This window comes from Macrotis lagotis, chromosome 4 (assembly GCF_037893015.1).
Source record: "Macrotis lagotis isolate mMagLag1 chromosome 4, bilby.v1.9.chrom.fasta, whole genome shotgun sequence".
Classification (NCBI taxonomy): Eukaryota; Metazoa; Chordata; class Mammalia; order Peramelemorphia; family Peramelidae; genus Macrotis; species Macrotis lagotis.
Genome location: NC_133661.1, coordinates 163,846,432 through 163,872,837, shown reverse-complemented (window position 1 = coordinate 163,872,837; position 26,406 = coordinate 163,846,432). Strand labels below are relative to the sequence as shown.

Genomic DNA, 26,406 nt, shown 5'->3' with positions numbered 1-26,406 from the left:
AAGAACTTCAGCCTCCCGGAGGCAGCCCCAGGGTGCTGGGAGTCTCAGCTCACAGCAGCCGGGGAGTCTCCTGAGCTGCACCCCGAGGAGCACTGGGCACAAAATGGGGGAACAGCGGGGGACCTCTGCCAGAGCAAGCAAGTGGAGCCCAGCCCCCAGGACACACAGGGAGCAGCTTGGTCTTTCCACAGCCTAGACCCAGAAACAGAAGCAGGTGGAACCTGTAAGCAGGAGCCCCCAGGGCATAAGCCCATTGAGCTGAGGGAGGGGAGTGAAGAGAGACTGCCCAGCCCTGTCCTCTGCCCCTGAAACAGGACTCTGGGGTTCTAAACACATTCAGATCCTGTTCTAAGTCTAGGCCCCCCCATAGAACAGCAGGGCCTCCCCACCTCAGCCCCGTGGCAGAGGGGGGCGCTTATGGTCATTCACAGACCAGGAGGCAGGACAGAGACTCACACACTGAGACCCTTGTGGGGGTGTCCCAAAAGCTCAGGAAGCACCCCAAAAAAACAGGCTTAGGCTGGGAAAATGAGCAAGCAAAGAAACAAGAGGAAGACAATTGAGAATTGTTTTGCAAATGAGCCGAAGAAGGATCAAAATACTCAGTCTGAAGATGAGGAAGCACAAGCTCCTGCATCTAAAGACTCCAAAAAAAAAAAAAAACCAGAAATTGGGCTCAGGCTATGACAGAGCTCAAAAAAGACTTTGAAAATCAAATGAGGGAGTTGGAAGGAAAAACTGGGAAAAGAAAGGAGAGAGATGCAGAAAAAACATGAAAATGAAGTCAGCAGCTTAGTCAAGGAAATCCAAAAAAAGCTGAAGAAAATAGCATGCTAAAAAACAGCTTAGGTCAAATGGATAAAACAGTTCAAAAAGTTATTGAGAAGAATGCTTTAAAAAGCAAAATTGGCCAGATGGAAAAAGAGATAAGAAAACTCTCTGAGGAGAACAAATCCTTCAGACAAAGAATAGAATTCAGGGAGACTGATGAATATACCAGAAACCAGGAATCAATACTTCAAAACCAAAAACAAAAAAAAAATGAAAAATTAGAAGAAAATGTGAAATATCTCATTGAAAAAACAACTGATATGGAAAACAGACTTAGGAAAGATAATTTAAAAATTATTGGAATACCTGAAAGTCATGATCAGGAAAAGAGACTTGACATCATTTTCAAAGAATTACTACAGGAAAATTGCACTGATACTCTAGAAGCAGAGGGCAAAATAGAAATGGAGAGAATCCACCAATCCCCACGAGAAAGAGATCCCAAAAAACCAACCCCCAGGAATATTATAGCCAAGTTTCAGAACTCCCAAGTCAAAGAGAAAATATTACAAGCAGCCAGAAGGACACAGTTCAAATATCGTGGAGCTGCAGTCAGGATCACACAGGACTTAGCAGCAACTACATTGGAAGCTCATAGGGCTTGGAATACCATATACCGGAAGGCAAGAGAGCTTAGAATGCAGCCAAGAATGAACTACCCAGCAGGGCTGAATGTCCTCTTCCAGGGAAAAAGATGGACTTTCAATGAACCAGGGGAATTTCAAATGTTCCTGTTGGAATGGCCAGAGCTGAACAGAAGGTTTGATCTTCAGATACAGGACTCAGGTGAAGCATGGAGATTGGAGGAGAGGGGGGAAATATGAGGGACTTAATGAGGATGAACTGCATGTATTCCTGCATAGAAAAATGACACTGATAATACTCATATGAACCTTCTCAGTTAATAGAACAGGTAGAGGGAGCTTTTATAGTTGAAGAACAGGAGAAAGCTGAATTCGAAGATAAAATACGGTGTAAAAATGGAGTCAATAGGGAAAAAAAGGGAAATAGAATGGGAGAAAGAAAAAGGAGAAGGGGAATAGTCCAAGATATTTCACATAATAAGATTTTTTTTATTACAATGAGTTATTGCAATGATATGGAATGGGGAGGCAAGGGAGGGAACCTTTGCTCTCATCAGAGATGACTAGGAGAGGAAACAGCAAATATACTCAATGGGGTATAGGCCTCTGGAGTAAGAAGGAAGGGGGAGCGGGGGAAGGGGTGGGGATGTGAATAAAGGAGGAGAGGATGGACCATGGCGGGGAGAGTGGTCAGATATAACAGATTTTCTTTCTTACTTCTTGCAAGGGCTGGGATTGGATGGCCTGCCCAGGACCATAGGGCCAGGTGGATTCTGGGCCTAAGGGGGTGGTATGGGGGCTCAGGGCCTCTTGGCCCCAGGACCAGGGATCTGTCTGCTGAGCCAGTCAACAACCCTACAGCAGAGTCAGAGTGAAAGGAGAGAGAAAATATAGTACATGGTAGCAGAGAAATAAGAAAGGAGGGAGTTGTGATCAGCAATGGCAGTGTTGGAAAAATACGAAAGTAATTTTTGTGATGGACTTATCATAAAGAAAGTGATCCACCCATGACAGAGTTGTTGGTGTTGGAACAAAGACTGAAGCACATTTTTTGTTATTATTATTTGGAGGAGGGTGCAGGGCAAGTGGGGCTGGGTGGCCTGCCTGGGGCCACATAGCAGGGTGATCTTTGGGTGTCTGGGGCCAGATTCGGATACCGCTGCTCCTGGCTCAAGGGCCAATGCTCTGTCTGCCACCCAGCCACCCCTACTATTATTACTATTTTATTTTATTTTGGGTCTTTTTTTTTCTTCTTTATGGTTTTTGCAGGGCAGTGGGGATCGGGTGGCTTGCATGTCACATGGCTGGGTGATTATTGGGTTTATGAGGCTGGATATGGGCTCGGGTGCTGGTAGCTCCAGGGCTGGTGCTTCGTCCATTGCGCCACCTGGCCATACCTACAATTATTACTATTATATTTTTTAATTTTAATTTTTTTTCTCTCCCCTTTACTTTTTTCGCCCAAGCAAGTCTATCTATATTCATGGGGGGGAGGGGTATTTTGTTTACTTGTAAACAAGAATATTTTATTAATGTAAAAAAACACATTTGCACAAAATGAGAATAAAAATAAATTTAACTTAAAAAAAAGAATCCATTCAAAGGGTAGCTGGGTGGTACAGTAAATAGAGCACCAGCCTTGGAGTCAGGAGTACCTGGGTTCAAATCAGACCCCAGTCACTTAATAATTACCTAGCCTTGTGGCCTTGGGCAAGCCACTTAACCCCATAGCCTTGAAAAATCTAAAAAGACAAAAAAAAAAAAAGAATCCATTCAAATTGATAGAAGCCCTCCTCTAGTTCTATTTCTTATGCTAAATATCTTCCAATTCACACCCTTTACCAAGATAAGATCCAAATGGTTAAGGGACACAGACATAAAAAAACAATTAGAAGATCAAGGACTAGTCTACCTGTCAGATCTATGGAAAGGGGAACAGTTTATGACTAAGGAAGAGTTGGAGAACATCACCAAAAACCAATTAGATGATTTCGATTACATTAAATAAAAAAGCTTTTGCACAGATAAAACCAATGTAACCAAGATCAAAAGAGGTGTAGTAAATTGGGAAACAATCTTTACAACTAATGATTCTGACAAAGGACTCATTTCTAGAATATACAGAGAACTGAGTCATATTTTTAAAACAAAAAGCCATTCTCCCCCAATTGACAAATGGTCAAAGGATATACAAAGGCAATTTACAGATAAGGAGATCAAAGTAATCCACAGCCATACGAAAAAAATGCTCTAAATCATTAATTATTAGAGAAATGCAGATTAAAGCTTCTCTGAGGTACCACCTCACACCTCTCAGATTGGCAAGTATGACCAGGAAGGATAATGATCATTGTTGGAAGGGATGTGGGAAATCTGGGACACTATTACACTGTTGGTGGAGCTGTGAAGTCATCCAACCTCTCTGGAGAGCTATTTGGAACTATGCCCAAAGGGCAACAAAAATGTTCATACCCTTTGACCCAGCAATACCACTACTGGGTCTATACCCTGAAGAGATGAGGAAAAAGGGTAAAAACATTACTTGTACAAAAATATTTATTGCAGCCCTGTTTGTAATGGCAAAGAATTGGAAATCAAGTAAATGTCCTTCAATTGGGGAATGGCTTAGCAAACTGTGGTAAATGTATGTCATGGAACATTATTATATTAGAAAGCAGGAGGGATGGGAATTCAAAGAAGCCTGGAGGGATCTGCATGAACTGATGCTGAGTGAGATGAGCAGAACCAGAAAAACACTGTACACCCTAACAGCAACATGGGAGTGATGTTCAACCTTGAAGGACTCGCTCATTCCATCAGTGCAACAATTGGGAACAATTTTGGGCTGTCTGAAAAGGAGAGTGCCATCTGTATCCAGATAAGGAGCTGTGGCATTTGAACAAAGTGCAAGGACTATTCCCTCTAATTTAGGGGAAAAAAAACAGATATCTTATTGTCTGATCTTGTTACCTCTTAGACTTCTCTTTAAGGATATGATTTCTCTCTCATCACACCCAATTTGGAACAAGGTACAACATGGAAACAAAGTAAAGACTGACAGAGTGCTTTCTGTGGGGGGAGGAGGAGGGAAGCAAGACTGGGGGGAAAAATGTAAAACTCAAATAATATCTTTAATAAAAATAAATTAAAAAAATAAATAAATATCTTCCAATTGCAAGAAAATTCATTATGTAAAATTGAGGTCCAAATTCTTTCTCTGACTCCTCAAGAAGGCAAACAATGTCATGTGGATAAATCATTTGAAATCTTTTTATGCTTCTCTTGAGTCTTATATTTGAAGGTCAAATTTTCTACTCACCTTTAGTCTTTTCATCAAGATTATTTGAAAGATCTCTATTTCACTAAATATCCTTGTTTTCCCCTTGAAGGATTCTGTCTTCTGGAATATAATATTCTAAGCTCTCTACTCTTTTTACATGGTGACTGCTAAATCTTGTGAGATTCTGAATGTAGCTCCCACAGTATTTAAATGGTTTTTTCTCTTCATTTGAAGTATTTTCTCTTTGACTTGGAGCTCTGGAATTTGGCTAAAATATTATTGAAAGCTTTCATTTCATTTGTATTTAACTATCTTCTATCAATGGATTCTTTCCATTTCGATTTTATCCTCTGGTTCTAGGATATCAAAGCAATTTGCATTTAAAATTTCTTGAAAGAGGATATCTAGGCTCTTTCTTTGATCTCAGACTTCAGATAGTCCACTAATTCATTTTTTTAATTAAATTTTTTATTTATTTTGAGTTCTACAATTTTTCCCCAATCTTACTTCCTTCCCCCACCCCACCCCCAAAGAAAGCAATTTGTCAGACTTTAGATTGTTTGCATGGTATAAATTGATCCAAATTGGGTGTGATGAGAGAGAAATCATATCCTTAAGGAAGAAACATAAAGTATAAGAGATTGCAAGATCAGACAATAAGATATCAGGTTTTTTTTCTAAATTTAAGGTAATAGTCATTGATCTTTGTTCAAACTCCACAATTGCTTCTCTGGATACAAATGATATTCTCCACTGCAGAGAGCCCCAAATTGTCCCTGATTGTTGTACTGATGGAATGAGCAAGTTCATCAAGATTGATCATTGCCCCCATGTTGCTGTCGGGGTGTACAGTGTTTTTCTGGTTCTGCTCATCTCACTCAGCATCAGTTTGTGCAAATCCCTCCAGGCTTCCCTGAACTTCCATCCCTCCTGGTTTCTAATAAAACAATAGTGTTCCATGACATACATATACCACAGTTTGCTAAGCCATTCCCCAAATGAAGGACATTTACTTGATTTCCAATTCTTTGCCACCACAAACAGGGCTGCTATGAATATTTTTGTACAAGTGATGTTTTTAATCCTTTTTCATCATCTCTTCAGGGTATAGACCCAGTAGTGATATTACTGGACCAAAGGGTATGCACATTTTTGTTGCCCTTTGGGCGTAGTTCCAAATTTCTCTGCAGAAAGGTTGGATGAGTTCACAGCTCCACCAACAGTATAATAGTGTCCTAGATTTTCCACAACCCTTCCAACAATGATCATTATCCTTTCTGATCATATTGGCCAGTCTGAGAGGTGTGAGGTGGTACCTCAAAGAAGCTTTAATTTGCATTTCTCTAACAAGTAATGATTTAGAGCAATTTTTCATATGACAATGGATTGCTTTGATTTCCTCATCTGTAAATTGCCTTTGCATATCCTTTGACCATTTGTCAACTGGGGAATGGCTTTTTTTTTAAATGACTCACTTCGCTGTATATTTTAGAAATGAGTCCTTTGTCAGAAACCTTAGTTGTAAAGATTGTTTCCCAGTTTACTACATTTCTTTTGATCTTGGTTATAGTGGTTTTATCTTAGTCCACTAATTCTTTTTTTTTGTTTTGTTTTAAGTTTTTGCAAGGCAATAGAGTTAAGTGGCTTGCCCAAGGCCACACTGTGTTTGAGGTCAGATTTGAACTCAGGTACTCCTGACTCCAGGGCCGGTGCTCTAGCCACTGTGCCACCTAGCTGCCCCATGTCCACTAATTCTTAAATTATCTTTCTCAATCTATTTTCCTAGTCAGTTGTTTTTCTGATGATATATTTCACATTTTTGTCTTATTTTTTTCTTGTAAATAGAAACTATGATTCCATAAAAATTAGGGTTATGTGAATTTAGATTCTAGGTTCATATGGACTTTGTGACTTATCTATGCTAGTCTTCCAAGTTCATAATGGTCTGATCAGTCAGTCTCACAAAATGTACCTGGATTCCAACACAGTGAGGTCATTGTCAAGTTAGAAGGACAATAAGCATTGTTTCTAGGTGTCTTGTGGATTCCTTAGTTTCTCCTTTTTCAATTTTAATTTTTTTAAAGTATTTTCCTCAGTAAGCTTTTGTATTTATATTTTACCATTTGGCCAATTCTATTTTTTAAAGTGGTGTAATTTTCATCGCTCTTTCACCAAGTTGTTAATTGTCTTTGTTTACTACTTTATTTTCCCCAATTACATTTTGAAACAATCTTTAACATTACTTTTTTAAAACTCTGAGTTCAAAATTCTCTCACACCCTTTCTCCCTTCCATTCTCGTTCCCCTGAAAAGGCAAGCAATCTGATATAGGTTATATATATGCAGTCATGCAAAACATATTTCCAAATTAGTCATATTGTGAAAGAAAACAGACAAAAAAAGAAAAAGAAAGCTTTTGTATTTTTGAGTGTTTTTTTAAAATATGCTTCAATCTTATGCAAAGGCAATTTACAGATGAGGAGATCAAAGCAATCCATAACCCTACGAAAAATTGCTCTAAATCATTACTTGTTAGAGAAATGCAAATTAAAGCTTCTTTGAGGTACCACCTCACACCTCTCAGACTGGCCAATATGATCAGAAAGGATAATGATCATTGTTGGAAGGGTTGTGGAAAATCTAGGACACTATTATACTGTTGGTGGAGCTGTGAACTCATCCAACCTTTCTGCAGAGAAATTTGGAACTACGCCCAAAGGGCAACAAAAATGTACCCTTTGGTCCAGTAATATCACTACTGGGTCTATACCCTGAAGAGATGATGAAAAAGGATTAAAAACATCACTTGTACAAAAATATTCATAGCAGCCCTGTTTGTGGGTTTGTGGTGGCAAAGAACTGGAAATTAAGTAAATGTCCTTCAATGGGGAATGGCTTAGAAAACTGTGGTATATGTATGTCATGGAACACTATTGTTTTATTAGAAACCAGGAGGGATGAGAATTCAGGGAAGCCTGAAGGGATTTGCATGAACTGATGCTGAGTGAGATAAGCAGAACCAGAAAAACACTGTACACCCCAACAGCAACATGGGGGCAATGATCAACCTTGATAAACTCACTCATTCCATCAGTGCAACAGTGAGGCTGTCTGCAATGGAGAATACCATCTGTATCCAGATAAAGAATTGTAGTTTAAACAAAGACCAAGGACTATTACCTTTAATTTAGAAAAAAAAACTGATATCCTATTGTCTGAAATTGCAATCACTTATACTTTAAGTTTCTTCCTTAAAGATATGATTTCCCTCTCATCACACTCAATTTGGATCAATGTATATACTGTGGAAACTGACAAATTGCTTTCTGTGGGGGGGGAGGGAAGTAAGATTAGGAGAAAAACTGTAACACTCAAAATCTTTAAATAAAAAAATAAATAAAAATAAAAAATAAAGTATGCTTCAATCTGCATTCAGACTCTAGTTCTTTCTTAGGAGATGGATAACTTTTTCATCAAAGGCCCTTTGGAACTGTCTTTTTTCATTAATTTGAGAATAATTAAATAATTAATAGTTCATCATCATATAATATTGCTCTTGCTGTACATAATAGTCTTCTGGTTCTATTCATTTCACTTTGCATCATCAGTTCCTGCAAGTCTTTCCAGGTTTTTATCAAATCATCCAGCTCATCAATTCTTATAGCAAAATAATATTTCACCCATAATCACATGACAAAACTTATTCAGTCATTCCCCAATTAACGGGCATCCCTTTAATTTCCAATTCTTTCTCGCCATTAAGAGAGCTGCTAATATATTTGTATCAGACCTTTTTTTCCATTGATTTCTTTGGGATATGAACCTAGTAGTGGCATTGCTGGATAAAAGGGTAAGCATAGTTTGCCCTTTGGACATAGTTTCAAATTGTTTCACAGAATGACTGAATTAACATAACACCTTCACCAACAGTACATTAATGCCTCAATTTCCCCATAATCCCCAAGTCATTTTCCTTTTCTGTCATATTAACCACTCTGATAGGTGTGGAGTGTTACCTCAGAGTTGCTTCAAAAGCAAAATACTTTGAGGATGAACAGGTTGAAAGAACAGTGAGAGTAGAATAAATGGGTTAGGGTCTGGGAGGATAGAATGGAAGGAAACACATAACTTTATAAATAATTTTATAGCCATTTTTTTCGATAAAGCTCTCATTTCTTAAATATGCAGAACTGAGTCAAATGGAATACGAAATGGCAGTTTTCAGATAAAGTAATCAAAGCTATCAATAGTTATATGGGAGAACTCAGGCAAATCTCCGCCATTTCTCTACCTCTGATCTAAGGTTAATTAATGGCCTTTCATTAATTTTCTTCCCTCATTTTCATTTCCTTACTCAACTTTTTTCCTCTACCACATTTGAATTTGAAAATCAATTTTTAACTCTTCAAGGAATTCTTGTTGGACCTGTGTCCAATCATAATTTTCCCCCATTGATGCTCTACTTGCAGTTGTTCTGACATCATTTTTTCTGAATTGTATCTCAATCTCCCGGGTCATCAAAGTAGTTTTTCATGGTCAAACTGTTGCTGCTGTTGTTTTTGTGTGTTCATTTTCCCTGTCTATTTCTTAATTTTGAACTTTATGTTAAAGTTGGACTTTATTACTGGGATGAAATTCGGGTTGGGAGGGAAGGGGTGTGAATGTTGTCTGTCCTGTGCTTCACATTTTTTTCTCATTTTCAGAACTAGATCTGGGGATATGAAAGTTTTTGATGCTTCCAAGGTGATGGTTCTTTTGGTCTGCACTAGAGTGCCTGTACTTCCTTTTCCAGGAAAGGTCCCTAACAGGACTGTAACCCATACTGCTTTCTCTGGTTCCATGCTTTCTTCAGATTGGAAGAGAAAATGTTCCTCTCTTTGAATTGTGACTCAGAAGTGAATATAGGCAATGGATTTGCCAAACAGCATCTAGTCCTACATCCAATGTTGCTCAGATTATCTTTTAGCACAGCCCCCTATAATCTTTTTCTGGCTGACTGTCAAGAGTTCCTTACAGTCCCTTGGACAGGATTCCTGAAGCTGCTGATGCTTCTGTTGCAACCATGCAGACTCCAGGGACCTCCACCCCATGTCCTCATGTCACAGAGCTCTCCTTCCAACCTCCCAATTTTAATTTGTCTTAAGCTAATTCAATTTGAGGAATTATTTTAAAGTTTGGAGGGGAATGTTCAGAAATTTCAGTTGAATGCTTCCTCAACTCATTTTGACTCCACCATCCCTTCCATTAGTTCTTAAAATATCTAAGGAGACATATAAAAATAAAATGAGCACTACCATTCTGTCTCTCATGTTCATCATATGGCAAGTCCACCTCTATTTCCAGGAGGTGAGGTTCTTCCAACTATGTGCTGGATGATATGCTCTTCTTTCAATGACCAAACTACTAGATCCTCAAATAACTCAATTCCTAAAACTTACTGCCTCCAATCCCTTTGATCTTACCATGCATGTTCCACTTCCATAATCAATAACTCTAAAATGCCTTTATGAGATTATAAACTCTTTTTCAATCTCTTCACTTGCTTCTCTTAAAACTTCTTCAATCTCACTACGAATTCCCTTCTAGTACTCCACTACACTATACACTCTTTGCAAACTTGTCAAGCCAGTTAAGTTAATCAACTCAACTCTACACTCAAATCTCATTTTTCATGCTGTTATATTCATGCCTTACCAAATGTCAAGGATATGACTTGCACCATCTATCTCCTCCCAACTATATCACATGGAACTGAATCTAGAGAAGGTTAAGAAACCACATTGAACACAGTACAAATTTATATTTCTAATCTGAAGTACAAATTCACTGGAGCAATGCAACATTTTAACTTCTACCTGATTCCCCATCCTACTCCCCAAAGATGATATTCCAAATCCTCATCTCTGTATACTCTCCCTCAACCTACCTGACATTCTTACTAATAAAGGAGAGGTATTCTGCATGAACTCCCTTTTTTTTCTCATCTCATCTCTTCCTGCACAAAAGTCTACTAAGGAGATACCTCTTCTCTTTGCCATCCTTTTTTACATGTATCATTGGATAACATTCTTTTTCACTCAAATGGTTCCAAATAATATCCCCTTTCACATTTACCTTCCAAATCTATAGGTTCCTTCCCTGTTAAACTACAAACTAATACACATCTCCTCAATTCTTAAAAACTCTCACTAGATTCAATCAATCACCTCTTTAAACTATTATCCTGTCTCTTCCTATTTCTCAACTGCCTTTCTTCTCTCATATTTCTAAAACCTCTGCAAATTATCTTCTGATCTCATCATCAAATGATAATTAACTCCAAAGTTAAGAATATTTCTTAATTGCAAAATCTTTTCTAAAATATCACCTTTCTTTCTTTCTTTTTTTTTTCAAGGCAATGGGGTTAAGTGCTTTGCCAAGGCCACACAGCTAGGTAATTATTAAGTGTCTGAAGCTGGATTTGAACTCAGGTACTCCTGACTCCAGGGCTGGTGCTCTATTCACTGCAGCACTTAGCCGCTCCTAAAATATCATCTTTCTTACCCTATCTATGGCACATGATAGTACTCACCACTATCTCTTCACTTTTATTTCCTCTGAATTTTTTTGACCCTTCTCTCACTTGGTCTCTTCCTCCTGACTAGTCTCAATCTCCACTCTTCCATCAAAGACTCTCTTCTCTTTTTCTCTCTACAGTTTCTCATTTATCAACTACCAAGGATTTAATCATATCTCAATACAGGTGATTTCCCCAATTTTTATCATCAGTCATTGAAGTTACTTATTACCTCAAGGACAAAATATAAACTCTACTCTGGCTTTTCAAGACCTTCATGGACTGTCTCTAAACCATCTTTCAAACCTTACTACACTTTATAAATTTCAATGCAAACTAGGGGCCAATCAAAATTTCTATCTTAGTATTTCTGACATGCAACTATATCTTGCATTTCTAAAAGCCTTATCATCAATGCCTTCAAAATAGTTCCTGGTTTTCTAAAAGTCTCTGTTCAAGTATTACCTTTTACATCATCTTACCTTTTCCCAATTTCATCTAGTTGTTTCTGCTTTTCCATTAAAAGTCAATTGATGTATTACTGTTCAGTAAATAGCTATGAATGTGTATGGTGTCTATTCCATTAGAATAAAACTCTTGGACCTGTTATGGAAAATACCATTCACATCCAGAGAAAAAATTATGGAATCTGAATGTAGAGCAAAGCATATTATAGTCACTTTTTAAAATTTCTTTTATATTTTTTCTTTCTTACTCATAGTTTTTTCCCCTTATTTCTAAATCCTCTTTCAAAACATGACTAATATGGAAATATGTTAAACACGATTATACATGTACAACTTTTACCAGATTGTTCACAGCCATGAGGAGGGAGGAGAGAGGTAGAAAACTTTGTAACTCAAATTTGCAAAAGGATGATTTTGAAAAGTACCTTTCAAAAAAATAAAAGCTCTGGGGGCAGCTAGGTGGTGCAGTGGATAAAGCACCAGCCCTGGAGTCAGGAGTGCCTGAGTACAAATCTGGTCTCAGACTCTTAATAATTACCTAGCTGTGTGGCCTTGGGCAAGCTACTTAACCCCATTTGCTTTGCAAAAACCTTAAAAAAAAAAAAGAGCTCTTAGAAAAGGGGGCAGGAACCTCTAGCATGCAAGTGGTACAGATCTGGCATTGTGTGGGTCTCAAAAAAAAAAATCAATAAATCTAGGAGTTTTTAAGGTTGAATTAATTAAATGTTTGATCAAATAGAGTGCACCAATAATGTTATTTTAAAAAAAACTTCTGGAGAAATGGTAGGAAAAAAGGTTCCCCACTCCTACCTTAGAGATGAGAGATATTGTTGCATGTCAGAAATACCAAGATAAAAATTTTGACTGGACTATGGTTTGCATCAAAGGTATGTAATGTGTAGTAAGGTTAGAAAGATGGTTTATAGACATTCCATGAAGGATTTGAAAAGCTAAAGAGTAGAGTTTATATTTTATCCTTGAGGTAATAAGTAGCTATAATGATGAGTTTTTCTCATTTAATCCCCACCATCTAGTAGGTGCTTCACAAATGCTTATCAACTTATTGAATAACCAATGTTCAGAGAGGAATCTAAAAACTATATGAATATCTCCCTCAGACCTGTTTTATGTCACTGTCATTTTGACTTCAGAAATAGAAGAGAGCTGCACAGAGACTGAGTATTTTTGTATTTTACTCTGTTTCATCTGTGGTCAAAAAAGAAAGCATAAAACTCCAAGTGGCCAACCAGCTGGTGATGGATAAATCTTGCAATATTTCATTGAGTTGGTCCTCAGATAGCCTCTACTCAAAGCTTTTTCCAATTAGTTAGAACCTGCTAGTGCTTGAGTTCCATATCCTTCCATATCTATATGGAACCCAGGGGCCATCTCCATGCCACTGAGGCACTAGATGACTTCTATACCACAGATCTACCTAGACAAAATTGTAAACCTGCTTGAAGAACATAGCAAACGTTCAATTTAGTAAATAGTTCTATTGTTAGAAAATGTAAATTTTAAAAAAATTTAAAAAAAAATGTAAATAGCTAGTTGTGTGGCCTTGGGCAAACCACATAACCCAACTGCCTTGCAAAAAAAGAAAAAACTAAAAAAAGAAAATGTAAATAAAGTGATCATTTATCAGGTAGCAGAAGTCAAAAACTAGAAAAGCTTATTCCATACAAAGGAATTTTCAAAAAACAAATAAAGCAAATCTGTAAACATAAAAGCTAGTGAAAAAAATTTCAACCATTTTGAATTTAAATCTCATGAAATTACTATCAGACTAAACAGAGAATATGAAACATTAACTTTTTTATGATTATGGGTCATTATCATTGATCCTCATGCCCACAAGACTAATTAAGAGTGCACAAGACCCAAAACTGAATTAACAATAAATTATTACTTTTACAATTTGCCTACCACTTCTTACAGCCCTTCATCCCTAATGTAAATCCAATCTTTTATAAGCTTACTTGTTAACAATTTTTGTCAAAATCAAATCTGCCCATAAATATATTCCTAAAGCCTCAAAAATGCGTAAGGTCTAGATACAAGACTGAATGATGTTTTTCTTCATTCTCGAAGAAGACCAGGACATCAAGGGAAAAGATGCCATGACAAACACATGAACTTGAGTGAGGGGTGCCATTCTAAGTCAGTAGCTTCACTTTCTCCTCCAGAGTCATCTGTGAGACAATCAAGGTTACGTGACTTGCTCAAAGTCACAGAGCTAGTAAGCCTCAAGTGTCTGAGACAATATTATACAACCTAAGCAGCATCTGTTTTGACTGATCAAAGAACTTTTGTTTTGAACAATTTGAGGATTTTTAGTTGTATTATGGATATGAACTCCACATATTAGATATTATTGGATATTTTTAAAAATTTGACTGCCAATTCTAGACTACAAAATTTAGAGATCCACTAGTTCAATGAAGTAAGAGAAAGAAAATGTTTCCCAGCCTTCTACTGCAAATCATCTAAACATAAAAAATTTAGAATTAAAATTTATAGACAAATTGAGTATTAAAATTGCGATTTCATAAAAAAAATAGAACAGAAACCTATATATCAAAACAGTTTAAAAAGATGACAGTATCCATATACAATATAAATCTGTTTTTTGATGCTTTTGTTCACAACTGCACAAACACTTTTGTCCTTCTTAAATGAATTTGTCCTTCTTAAATGAATTTGTCCTTCTTAAATGAAATAAAAAAAAAGTTTATCCATTTACCTGATTAACTATTTTGGGGGGGAAGGGGGAGGTAAGTCTGAGGTACAGAACGAATGTTAAAACTTACCATAAATGTGTCCAGTGTAAATATGAGAGGTATCATAATCAAGTATTTGATCTGACATTACAACTTTAAAGTCATCAGTGAAAAGGGATGTATCTCTCTTCATTCGTAAGTTGAAATGTCTGTAAAGTGAAGGAGGAAAATTGAAATTAAGAAGATTCTAATTTCAAACAGTTACAAAAACTAGCAAAATATGGATCACATTATATTAAACCTATTCTTAAATCTCTGTATAAGCTATTATTTATGCAAATATAAAATTATAAAATTTTATGGTGACACAATTGCATGTGCTATATAATACTTAGCACTTGAATTCAGGAATTTTCTGAATCATATACATCTAAATTGTGACTGTGCCCTACACATAAGCAATCCCCAACAGACCCCAATATTCGTCCAAATTATCCTGGGTGAGTGAGACCTGACTGAGCCAAATGATACAATTTCTTAACACTATCAAATCTGTTCTTCTCCTTAAATGTGTTAGGCATTAATCACATTTCTCGGTCTTTTATTATTCACAGCTAAGTAGTCTAAGATTTAAACATGTAAGTTCTTTAAACCTCAAGTCTTTGTCTCTCTGTACAGTCTCTCTGTAAAGTGGTCAAAAGATATGAACAAATACATTGCAAAACTATTAACAACAATGATAGAATTTGTAAAATCACTAAAAGGAAGAAAAAACGTAAATCAAAATGAGATTTCACCTTATACTTGGGATAAATATGACAAATGATATCAATGAAATTTGTGGAGGAACAAGTATATTATTGCATTGCTGGTAGAACTATTGTCACAAAAAACCCAAAAAGCCATTCAGAATTTTTAAAATGAAGCACTTAAAATGTTCAGACTCTGCAGAGTGAAGTGAGTAGAGAACCAAAAGAACATTATACACAATAACAGTAACATTAAGTGATGAACAACAATGATGCACTTGTACTTTATATCAGTACAAAGACAATTCTAAGACTTGTGATAGGAAAATACTATCCATATCCAGAGAAAGAACTGTAAGATTTAAATGTAAACCTGAGTTTACTATTTTTAATTCTTAAAAGCTGTTGTATACTATGACTTTTTTCCTCTTTTTTTCCTCCATTTGGATTTGATTCTTCTCTCAGAATATGATTAATATGGATCTATATTTAATATATATAGTTTATATTAGATTGTTTTTCTGTCAGAGAAAGGGAGAAGAGGAAGGGAGAAAAATGTATTCAAAATCTTGCAAAAAAAAAGATTACTGAAAATTACCATTGCATGTATTTGGAAAAATTAATAAACTATTAAATTTTTTAAAAAAGAACAGATGCAAAGTGAGGTAAACAGAATCAGAACTATGTATACCAAAAAATGGCTGTAACCCTAGCTGCCAGGTATATTATATAGCTAGTAATACACTTTGTGAGACAAAACAAATATCATAAGTTTAAAGACAAATTAAATAGAATGAGACTCCTATTGATCAAAACAACTGAGGAAAAAAAATACCCTAACAACAATCTATCTATATGCCAGAAACTATGCAAGGTCCTAAAGATACAAAAATTTAGAATGCCCCAATTGGTATTCTAAAGAAAGAAAACACTCAGTCTAACCCACCCTCACCCAGGTATATTAAAATAAATATTTTAGGGTTTTTTGGATAAAACATATTTCCTTGGTTCAAGGAAACCTACGAATTTGGGTGCATACTTGCTCAATAATTAAAAGCTCTAAAGAACTGCCATGGGATACTAAAAGGTTAAATAATTTGCAAAGGATCACAATGTCTAGGTTGTGTCAAGAGACATTATTTCAATCCAATTCCTCTAATTCTTTGCCAGATATCTATCTTCTAAGTTATGCTACAGTTCACAAAATATACGCAAAAGGGAAAGGGAGCAGCTGCAGAGAATCAGGAAAGGTCTCTGCAATAGGTAAAGAATGAGTTGAGCTCTGAAGGAAATTAGACATTCTACTGAGGATTCTGGAATTGAACATGTACAGCTCAAAACTTTATTTGCAAAGGTACAGGACTGCAAGTAAGAATGCAGTATTCTTACTTGCAGTCCTGTACCTTTGCAAATAAAGTTTTGAGCTGTACATGTGAAATGCTGAAGTTTACAGTAATCATTTGTGTCTGATCTATGGTAGAACATTCTGAACTTGTACTGGTCTGATCAGCCAAAGTTAAACACAGTTTCTTATCTCTAACATAGAAGGTGTCATTTTGATCATATTTAATAATGAAGGATAAGAACCACCACCCAACTGCCTATATTGTCAAACCCAGTTGTTGTACTACTTTGCTAAACTACTCCCCATTCTTTTTTCTATATTCTTTCTTTATAAAGAATGGAAGAAGGGGCAGCTAGGTAGCGTAGTCAGGGGCGGCTAGGTGGCATAGTAGGGGCAGCTAGGTGGTGTAGTGGATAAAACACCGGCCTTGGAGTCAGGAGTACCTGGGTTCAAATCTGGTCTCAGACATTTAATAATTACCTAGCAGTGTGGCCTTGGGCAAGCCACTTAACCCCATCTGCCTTGCAAAAACCTCAAAAAAAAAAAAAAGGAAGAAAGGGAATAAATATTTATTAATTACCTCCATGAGTAAGGCTCTGTTTTAAGCAATGATCCTTAAAATAATCCTGGAAGGGGGTGGCTAGATGGTGCAGTGGATAGAGCACCAGCCCTGGAGTCAGGAGTACCTGAGTTCAAATATGGCCTCAGACACTTAATAATTACCTAGCTGTGTGGCCTTGGGCAAGTCACTTAACCCCACTGCCTTTCAAAAAAAAATAATAATAATCCTGGAAGACAGGTGATATTATCCTCATTTTACAATTAAGGAAACTGAGGCAGACAGATGCTAAGTGATTTGCCCAGGGTCCCATTAAAGTGTCTGAAGTTGGATTTGAAGTCCAATTTTTTCAGGTCCCCCCCACCCAGGTTTTATCCATTTCACCATCCAAGTGCATCTGGCCAGGATGGTTCCCAGGATAGGAGAAAAGAAAGAACAAATGAAGTTTATGTAAAAGTAAAGGAGAAGAAAAAAGTCAACTTGGACAAAATTGCTTTAAATGATTTTGTCTTTTTGCTAAAAGATAAAAATAAGCTTCAAAATTATCTCTAAAAGACACATACACCTTTTAACAATTAAGTATCATGAATCAGAAGACACTATTTGTTCTTATTCATTTACTGAACTAGGCACTGTGCAAAGTGCTATAGAGTTTAAGATAATACTAGCTAACATTTATGTAACCTTTAAATGGTAGTAAATCTTTTAAGTATAAAAATGAAAAAGCCTTTGATCTCAGGAAGCTTATATTCTACTCAAATATTTAACTATACTGCCCTAGACCCTAAATTCAAGGAAGACTATTCTTTATCAAATGTTTGCAAGTTAGATTGATTTAGAATTATGCTTTATACTGTTTAAACTGATCATCTGAAATAAAAAAGAAACAGGACAAAGTAAGTCATCTATAATTCCATCTGCAAAGCTAGCAGTTCCATAACAAATAAGGCACCTAAATTCTCAGGTCAGAGACAAGAGATTTACAGAAATGATTTTTATAACAAAAAAGAGTAATTGGAAAAATGATAAAAATTTGTCTTAAACAATTTAACTGAATAGCGTAGGTCTGACTTAATTAGCTTCTTTCAGACTTTCATAATTCTATGCCTGACGTCCTTTCTTCCAGGTGGTACCTTTTGAAACCAAAAAGTATACTGAGAAAGAGGAATTTTTGTGTTCAGTGGTTAGTAGTAACCCTTCTTCATCTTCCTTAACAGTGTTCATGACTACATTAAGACTGGAAAGAGGAACTTCACCTCTGACTAACTTTTCTTAAATTGCCAATAAGAGGGACCTAAGCTTCTGGTCCAGCAGAAAGGTAAACTTTAAAAAAAAAAACTTTTTAAAACTTTTTAAAAAAGTAATCCAATGATTATGTCTTACTATGAATTATATGCTATTAAAAGATAAAGTCCTCTCAATCTACCTATTCACTAAATGTATAGGAAACCTTGGCTCAAGAGATTTTATCTGTTAGTCTATTTTAGGGCTAGATCTTCCTAAAGAAAGGAATTTGATCCTATAAACAAATTTAAGGGGTTTTTTTAAGTTGTTTTTTTTTTTTGCAAGGCAATGGGGTTAAGTGGCTTGCCCAAGGCCACACAGCTAGGTAATTATAGGTAATTATTATGTGTCTGAAGACAAATTTGAACTCAGGTACTCCTGACTCCAAGGCCGGTGTTTTATCCACTACACCACCTAGCTGGCCCTCCTATAAACAAATTTAAAATAAATCAAAGCAATACAAAAAAACCTGTTTTGTTTTTCAATATGGGAAGTTAGGTAGTGGATGGAGTGCCAGACATACCGATCAGGAAAACTCAACATCCTTGGTTAAATCTAGCCTGAGACGCTCAGTAGAAAAGTGACCCTGGCAAAATCACTTTCCCCATCTGCTAAAAAACCTGAAGCAGTATATGAATATCTTTACGAAATATTTCCATAAGGGGTCATAGAATCAGACATAACTGAAACAATTGAACAACAACATGCTTTAAAATTTTCTCTGTAGGGACGGCTAGGTGGCGCGGTGGATAGAGCACCGGCCCTGGAGTCAGGAGGACCCGAGTTCAAATCCAGCCTCAGACACTTAATAATTACCTAGCTGTGTGGCCTTGGGCAAGCCACTTAAGCCCAATTGCCTTACCAAAACAAAAAACAAAAAAAACCTAAAAGAAAAATTTCTCTGTAATCATATAAGAACTAATGAAATTTCTTAGATCTATATTTTCAACATTAAAAAACTAAAATTAGGGGCAGCTAGGTGGTATAGTGGATAAAGCACTGGCCTTGGAGTCAGGAGTACCTGGGTTCAAATCTGGTGTCAGACACTTAATAATTACCTAGCTGTGTAGCCTTGGGCAAGCCATTTAACTCCATTTGACTTGCAAAAACCTAAAAAAAAAAAAAAACTACAATTATCCTATCAGAGTCAAACTCCTCAGAGTTTGAATTTCCCTCCTGATCTAGAATCATTCCAATCTTCCAAATAAATTTCTTACTACAATCAAATATAAATCCTTTTAACTACTTTTACAAATTCCTGATATTCCAAGGATGACAATATTAGTTTCTGGCTTTGTTTTTTGTTGATTCCCATTTCTTAAATTTTCCTCACCTCTCATTTCAGTATACCTAAATCCTGGCTTTCTTCAAAACTCATCTTATTTTTTAATCTTCTTTTACTAATTTTCTAATTAATTCCTTCTCCAATGGACTTTTGTACTTACAGGCAGGAACACATGGTAGCATCCAATTATTCATTAATTACTGTTTTCATATTATTTATCTTCCTATTACAGCCCAACACTGCCTTGAGGGTAAATACTCTGTCTTAACACAAGATATCCTGCACTTAAAAATGAGTCATATTCCAAAAGTTCGTTTGTATAACAATTTTGAGTATTCAAAACATTTTCCCATAGAAAAGTGTTAATAACAGTGGTTAGTTATGCCCAATTTAGGTCACAAAAAAAGCTATTAATCCAAAATTCAAGTATGAAATGGGAAACTGAATAACAACTACCTGGTAACAACTTTACCATGCCATTTTTTTTTTTACTGAGCATATAACATGTGCATAGACAGAAATAGGAACTGTAGGGTGACTATAATTACATTCTGCTTAATTCTCTATTTCAAGTGTCAGGACTGGGGCAGCTAGGTGGCACAGTGGATAGAGTACCGGCCCTGGAGAGTACCTGAGTTCAAATCCAGCCTCAGACACTTAATAATTACCTAGCTGTGTGGCCTTGGGCAAGCCACTTAACCCCATTTGCCTTGCAAAAACCTAATAAATTAATTAATTTATTAAAATAAATTAAAATAAAGTGTCAAGACTAATTTTAAAAGTTCTATTTCAGTCTCATAAAAGTCTAGTCCAGTCCAAGCTATTAAGTTGAGCCAGGAAATTGGCTCAATATTAAATATCTGTTCTTCTACCAAAAGAAGAGGCAAAGGAGAGTTTCCTTGAGCTCTTTGCCCCAGTCATTGCACCACAGGACCTCAATTTAAATGGAATCTTCGAGATTATCAAAACTAAATCTCATTTAAAAGGTGAGAAAAATTAGGCTCAGGGGAGTTAAATGACATGCCCCTGGTCACATAATAACTACCATAACTTGGGTCAAGCACAAATGAAATTCTTTTTCCAAAGTTCAGATTGTGCTTACATAAATATCTACAGAAACAGAAATGTTATTACTGGTCACAAGCAAATATGCCTGACAACTTTCAAAGTTTGGTTTTTAAAACCCTGTACAACATAGCCCCAACATATCTTTTTTTAGCCTCATTGGATGCACTTCCTCATTCTGTACATCTTGATCCATCAAAACTGACCATTTCCTCATATGTGATTCTCTATCTCCCATCACTGTGCCTTCTAGCTGTCCTCTCTCCCTGAAACACAACCCCTACTCACTTCTACCTCAGAAATTCTGTCATCTCTCAGAATACAGCTAAAGTACCACTTTCCAGATGAGGGCTTTGTTGATGTCTTCAGTTATTAAAGTTTTCCCACCCAAATGACATTTATTTATTTGTATTTTACCATTTATTTTCAATAAAAAATTATATGCACTTGCAGCTTCCCCATTAGAAAATTCCTTATGAGCAGGGATTATTTATTACATTTTGTTTGTATTCCCAACACCTAGTACCAAAGCCAGCATTCTTTAGAGAATAGAATGAACTTGTAATCAAAAAGAAAATATGAACAGAATATACTTATGGAAATTGAAGCTGAATAATATATGAAAGTCAAAGAAAAAAACAGCAAAACATATATTAAACAAATAACAATTATGATACAACTTAACTCTATCCTAAATAAATGTATATTTACCTCTCAAGACATATGAAAGATTTAAATAAAAATAAAGAAAAACATATAATTAGTGAGACATTTAATATCTAAAACTGTATTATATAACCATAATCAAAATATTACCTAAACTGATTTAGAAATTTCAAAAACCTGCTAATCAAGTACTGAACAAAACTGTAAAAAAGACCAAAAAAAGCATTTAAAAGAACAAAAAGCTAGTGTCTCAAAGTAAATAAAAGAACAAAGATAATAGCTATCATTTATCTAAGTTTTGCAAAGTGTTACATCTAAGTTATCTCATTTTATCCTTAATAACTGGGAGGTAAATATTACCACTATTCCAATTTCAAAGACAAAGAAACTGAGATAGATAAGTTAAACAACTTGCCCAAAATCATACTAATTAAGAAGAGTCTGTGACTAGATTTGGATCCAAGTTTTCATGACCTAGGTCAAGGATTATAGCCCCTGTGTACCACACCAAGCTCCTCCCTAGTTTCCTAGGGGTTCTAGCATCACTAAATCACAAATTTTCATAAACAAAATAAAAAACTATGCGATATCACTTTTAAAATAGTAAACAGCAAACAGACTGGATAAGACAAAAAGGCAATAAAACACTGACTAATACTCAAAAAAATACAAGAACCAGTAATACAGATGGTACTCAAGATCCTCATCTATTTAAAAAATAAAACAAAAACCTCAAGTTCTTCATCTGTAAAAAAGAAATCAAATAATTTGCCAAGGCCAGCAGTGTCAGAAGGGGCATCAGAAGTGATATCTTCTGATACTTGCTTTCTTGTATTTTATTTAAATACCAATTCTATGAATATGTAGATGTAAGACATATAGGCATATATGAATATAACTACGAAAAGGTATTAAAAACTACTCAAAATAATTTCCTTTAAATAGTAAATTCCTTTACGCCCAAAGGACAATAAAAATGTGCAGACCTTTTGATCCAGCAATACCATCACTGGGTCTACACCCTGAAGAGATCATGAAAAAGAGTAAAAACATCACAAAAATATTCATAGCAGCTCTGTTTGTGGTGGCAAAGAATTGAATATTGAGTGAATGTCCATCAATTGGGGAATGGCTAAATAAATTGTGGTATTTTATGTGATGCAACACTATTGTTCTATTAGAAACCAGGAGGGATGGGAATTCAGAAAAGCCTGGAGGGATTTGCATGAACTGATGCTAAGGGAGATGAGCAGAACCAGAAGAACATTGTACATCCTAAGAGCAACATGGGAGTGATGATCAACCTTGATGGACTTGCTCATTCCATCAGTGCAACAATCAGGGACAATTTGGGACTCTCTGCAATGGAAAATACCATCTGTATCCAGAAAAAGAATTGTGGAGTTCGAACAAAGACCAAAAGCTATTAACTTTAATTTAAATTTAAAAAAAAGGGGGGGTGTGGCTAGGTGGCGCAGTGATAGAGCACTGGCCCTGGAGTCGGGAGTACCTGAGTTCAAATCCGGCCTCAGACACTTAATTACCTAGCTGTGTGGCCCTGGGCAAGCCACTTAACCCCACTGCCTTGCAAAAAACCTAAAAAAAGACTAACAGACTGTGGGGGGATGAGGAGAGGGAAGTAGGATTACAGGAAAAATGTAAAATACAAAAATAAATTAAATTTTTTTAATTTTTAATAAAATAGTAAATTCCTTGATACTGTAAATCATAATAAAATTGTATTATGTTCTAACCAATTATGATATATTAAATATTATATATAACTATATTATGTCCTTACTAATATGACATGGACAACCCATTTATTAAAGCAGCAGAACTTAAAAAATATATTAGTCCAATTTCCAACTATTACCCATTTATCCATTTCTTCTGTAGGAAAAAAAGTAATGGGGCAAAATTTGGCTTTTAAATTTTATTCATATAAAAACAAACTTTAAATGAAACAAACCATAAAAAAAATAATGAAAAATTATCAACAACAATACAAGGGAAGGCTCCAAAGAAAAAAACAGAATACTTCAATTCTCTAAAAAACATTGTAGGTCCAGAGTTGTGAAACAATGAATTTATTTTCAGACTTTTTTCAATGCAACAAACAATTTGGTTGATTTATTCTCTTCTTTCTTTAAAAAAGTTTGACTTATTTGAAACAGCTCTCAAAGAGAGGGAAGAATAAAGTGCAAATTTAGGTCAAGTGAAACAAAAGCTAACAATAAAAATTTATTTTTAAAAAAATCACTCACCGTCCATGAGCATGGAAATCCAGGCGTAAAAACTGGTCTTCATGGGAGATTGCTCTTTTGGCACGCTGGTGTTTTTGGTGTAATGAATCCACATTATAAGATAATCCTTCATAATGTCTAATATGTTTATTTAGTGGGTTTCCATATTGACCTACAAAAAAGAGAAAATCCTGATCAAATACTCAAATACTTATTAAAAACTCTCGAATATTTCAGTTTTTCATTTTCATTTTTTATATATTGATAAGAAGGGTTAAAAAAAGCAGAAGTCATACTCGGAAAATTTGAGAATTCTAGACTGAAGAACTGGATCAGAAAACATTGACTAGCAGCTATAGATCTGACTTCACAACAGTGTTTACGAATATTGTAAGAAGTCCTCTTTCACATTCTGCATCTCTTCCATGCTTTCTTTCTCTCTCTGTATGTATGTATGTGTGTGTGTGTATGTGCGCACACTAGCGCACGTGTGTACAAAAATAATCTCAACTGTTGAATGGAAATGCCAGTAGCTCACTATACAAGCCAAGGAATATCAATTTCCCACTACTTTTTCCCTAATAAAGAAGGAATTGGTCTAAATGGTGTCTGTGGTTTCTTCCAGCTCTAAAATTCTACGATACAGTTTTATTCATTGAAGGGTAAAAACAAAGGAAAGCATATAGCAGTTTCTTTTATGAACTATTCAACACACCATCTCATACACACATCCCCCTTTAAAAAAGCATCCAAGAGGTCAAAAAGTAACTTAATAAATCTGTGATAAGGAGAGCACCACGAAATAATCTATGAATTTAACAAGATATTGTAGAATAAAGAGTTGAAAATAACTCCCTGAAGAAAGAGACCCATTCACAAATAATCATAAAGTATTAGAGTTTGAAATTCTTTGAAATCCAATTCAATGCCTTCATTTTACTGATAAGGAAACTGAAGCAAAGCATCTTAAAAGTCTCACAGATAATAGCAGAGCCACATCTCTGGATTTCTATGTCAGTATTCTTTTGATTATGCCTGGATAGTTCTCTAACTAAAAAAAATGAGTATCAAAGCATGATAAAAATCAGGTCAAATTCTATTGCAATTGTTTAATAGCATATAGTTTCATTTATTATGCTTCCTAATGAGATCATGTCTGTTATAATGTCCTTAAGTCCTGTGCAACAACAAATTAAACTTAAGAACTGTAAGAAAGTTCAAAAAATGAGATCATAGGCAAAAAGAAATATGTTTTTAATGAAGCGAACAAGCCCCACAAACAGAAACAATTTAAGTTCAAACAAGAAGCAACAAGCAGCAGAGAAAAAAAATTTAAGTGTCTTTTTTCTATCATTCTCTCCCTCTAATCTTCCATGTGAGGCAAAAAGATAATACCCCCCCCAAAAAGAATTTGTTCCCAAGTAAATAAAACTTTCCAACAAGAACTCATACCATGTTAACTCCTTCCTCTATGTTATTCCCTCATTATTTCTAAGCTGCAAAGTTCCATATATTGAACTTTCATTTGAAGGATAACAATTTTCAATTTGGAAATGTTACACTTTATAATCCTGCTTTACAGATTCTCAACTTATCTCAGCATCTATGAAGCTTGAACAGAATACAAAACTTATCAAATTAACTACAAAGAATAGCCTTTTTTAAAAAGTATTATTTCCATAAAGAATATACATCCAAGTATTTCCTCAGTTATTTCCCAACCAAAACATTGGGGGGGGGGCACACATGTTGAAGAAGGGGATCTCCAAACAACAATTCCAAGACTTTTCAATGACAAAGACAAAGATAAGTTAGATGGATGTTTAGAAAAAGTTAAGACAGCCATTTCTCACCAGGGAATGGTAGGAAACTTCCTCTACAAAGGCAGACACTTTATCTGAAATTTCTAGTCTTCCAGAGTTGCCTATAACCTGAAACGTTAAGAAACTTGCCCTAATCACACAACCATTTGAGTCAAAACTTGAACCAGATCTTCCTGGCTCAGAGTCCAGCTCTCTAACCATTCATTCACTACTCCATACATATTCCTTTCCACCTCAATATATATTTAACCTAAAAGAAAAAAATAAAAATTAAAGTTATTTTAAATCAATAAACTTTTTATGAACAAAAATAATTTTTTCAAATGTAATATAGCCAATCTCAGTCCCAAGACATGCTTTCCTCTTCTTGGTAGTTGAAAGACTGAAGATGAAGAATGAAATAAACATACCAGATACAATCAGAGTTGGGCAGTGTCAATTTCTATTAACTATTTGTTTTGTTACCAGATGAGGCAAAATTTAATATGGAAATGTTTTGCATGATTTTCTTCTCAGTGTGAGAGCAAAGTGTTAGGTAGGAGGGAATTTGGAACTGAAATTTTAAAAAGAATATAAAAATAAATAAAAAATTCCTAAAAAGAAAAAATAAGAGCAGGCCAATGTTAACTCTTTTGCTTGCCTTTATTTGTTTCAAAGGCTGGGATTGGGGATACAAAGATAAAGTCGGGCCCAAGAAAAGAGCATCAATAAAACAATATAAAACATACAAAAATCTGTATAAGTTTATAAGGGGACACAGACAAGCAGGAAGTTTGAAACTACTGTTTTGTGTACAATCCTGATACACAAAATTCATGGTTTAATAAATAATCCTGATTTTCCTTTGCAAATGGAGGGAAAATGGAAGAGTCCTAGACATAAGTCAAGAAAAATTAGAGAAAGAGGACTGGCTCAGTAACATGCAAAATCAAGTCATTTAATTCACT

At 35.5% G+C, this 26,406-nt stretch overlaps 1 protein-coding gene across 1 annotated transcript in view; it reads right to left on the bottom strand.

Moving 5' to 3' along the window:
* ADAM10 (ADAM metallopeptidase domain 10) overlaps window positions 1-26,406 on the bottom strand; it is a 167,837-nt gene that overhangs the window by 83,258 nt on the left and 58,173 nt on the right. The window contains exons 2-3 of the mRNA XM_074234574.1: window positions 23,658-23,808; window positions 14,528-14,646 (exon numbers count right to left, since the gene is read on the bottom strand). Of these exons, the coding sequence (XP_074090675.1) occupies window positions 14,528-14,646; window positions 23,658-23,808 (270 nt within the window). The remainder of the gene's footprint in view (window positions 1-14,527; window positions 14,647-23,657; window positions 23,809-26,406) is intronic.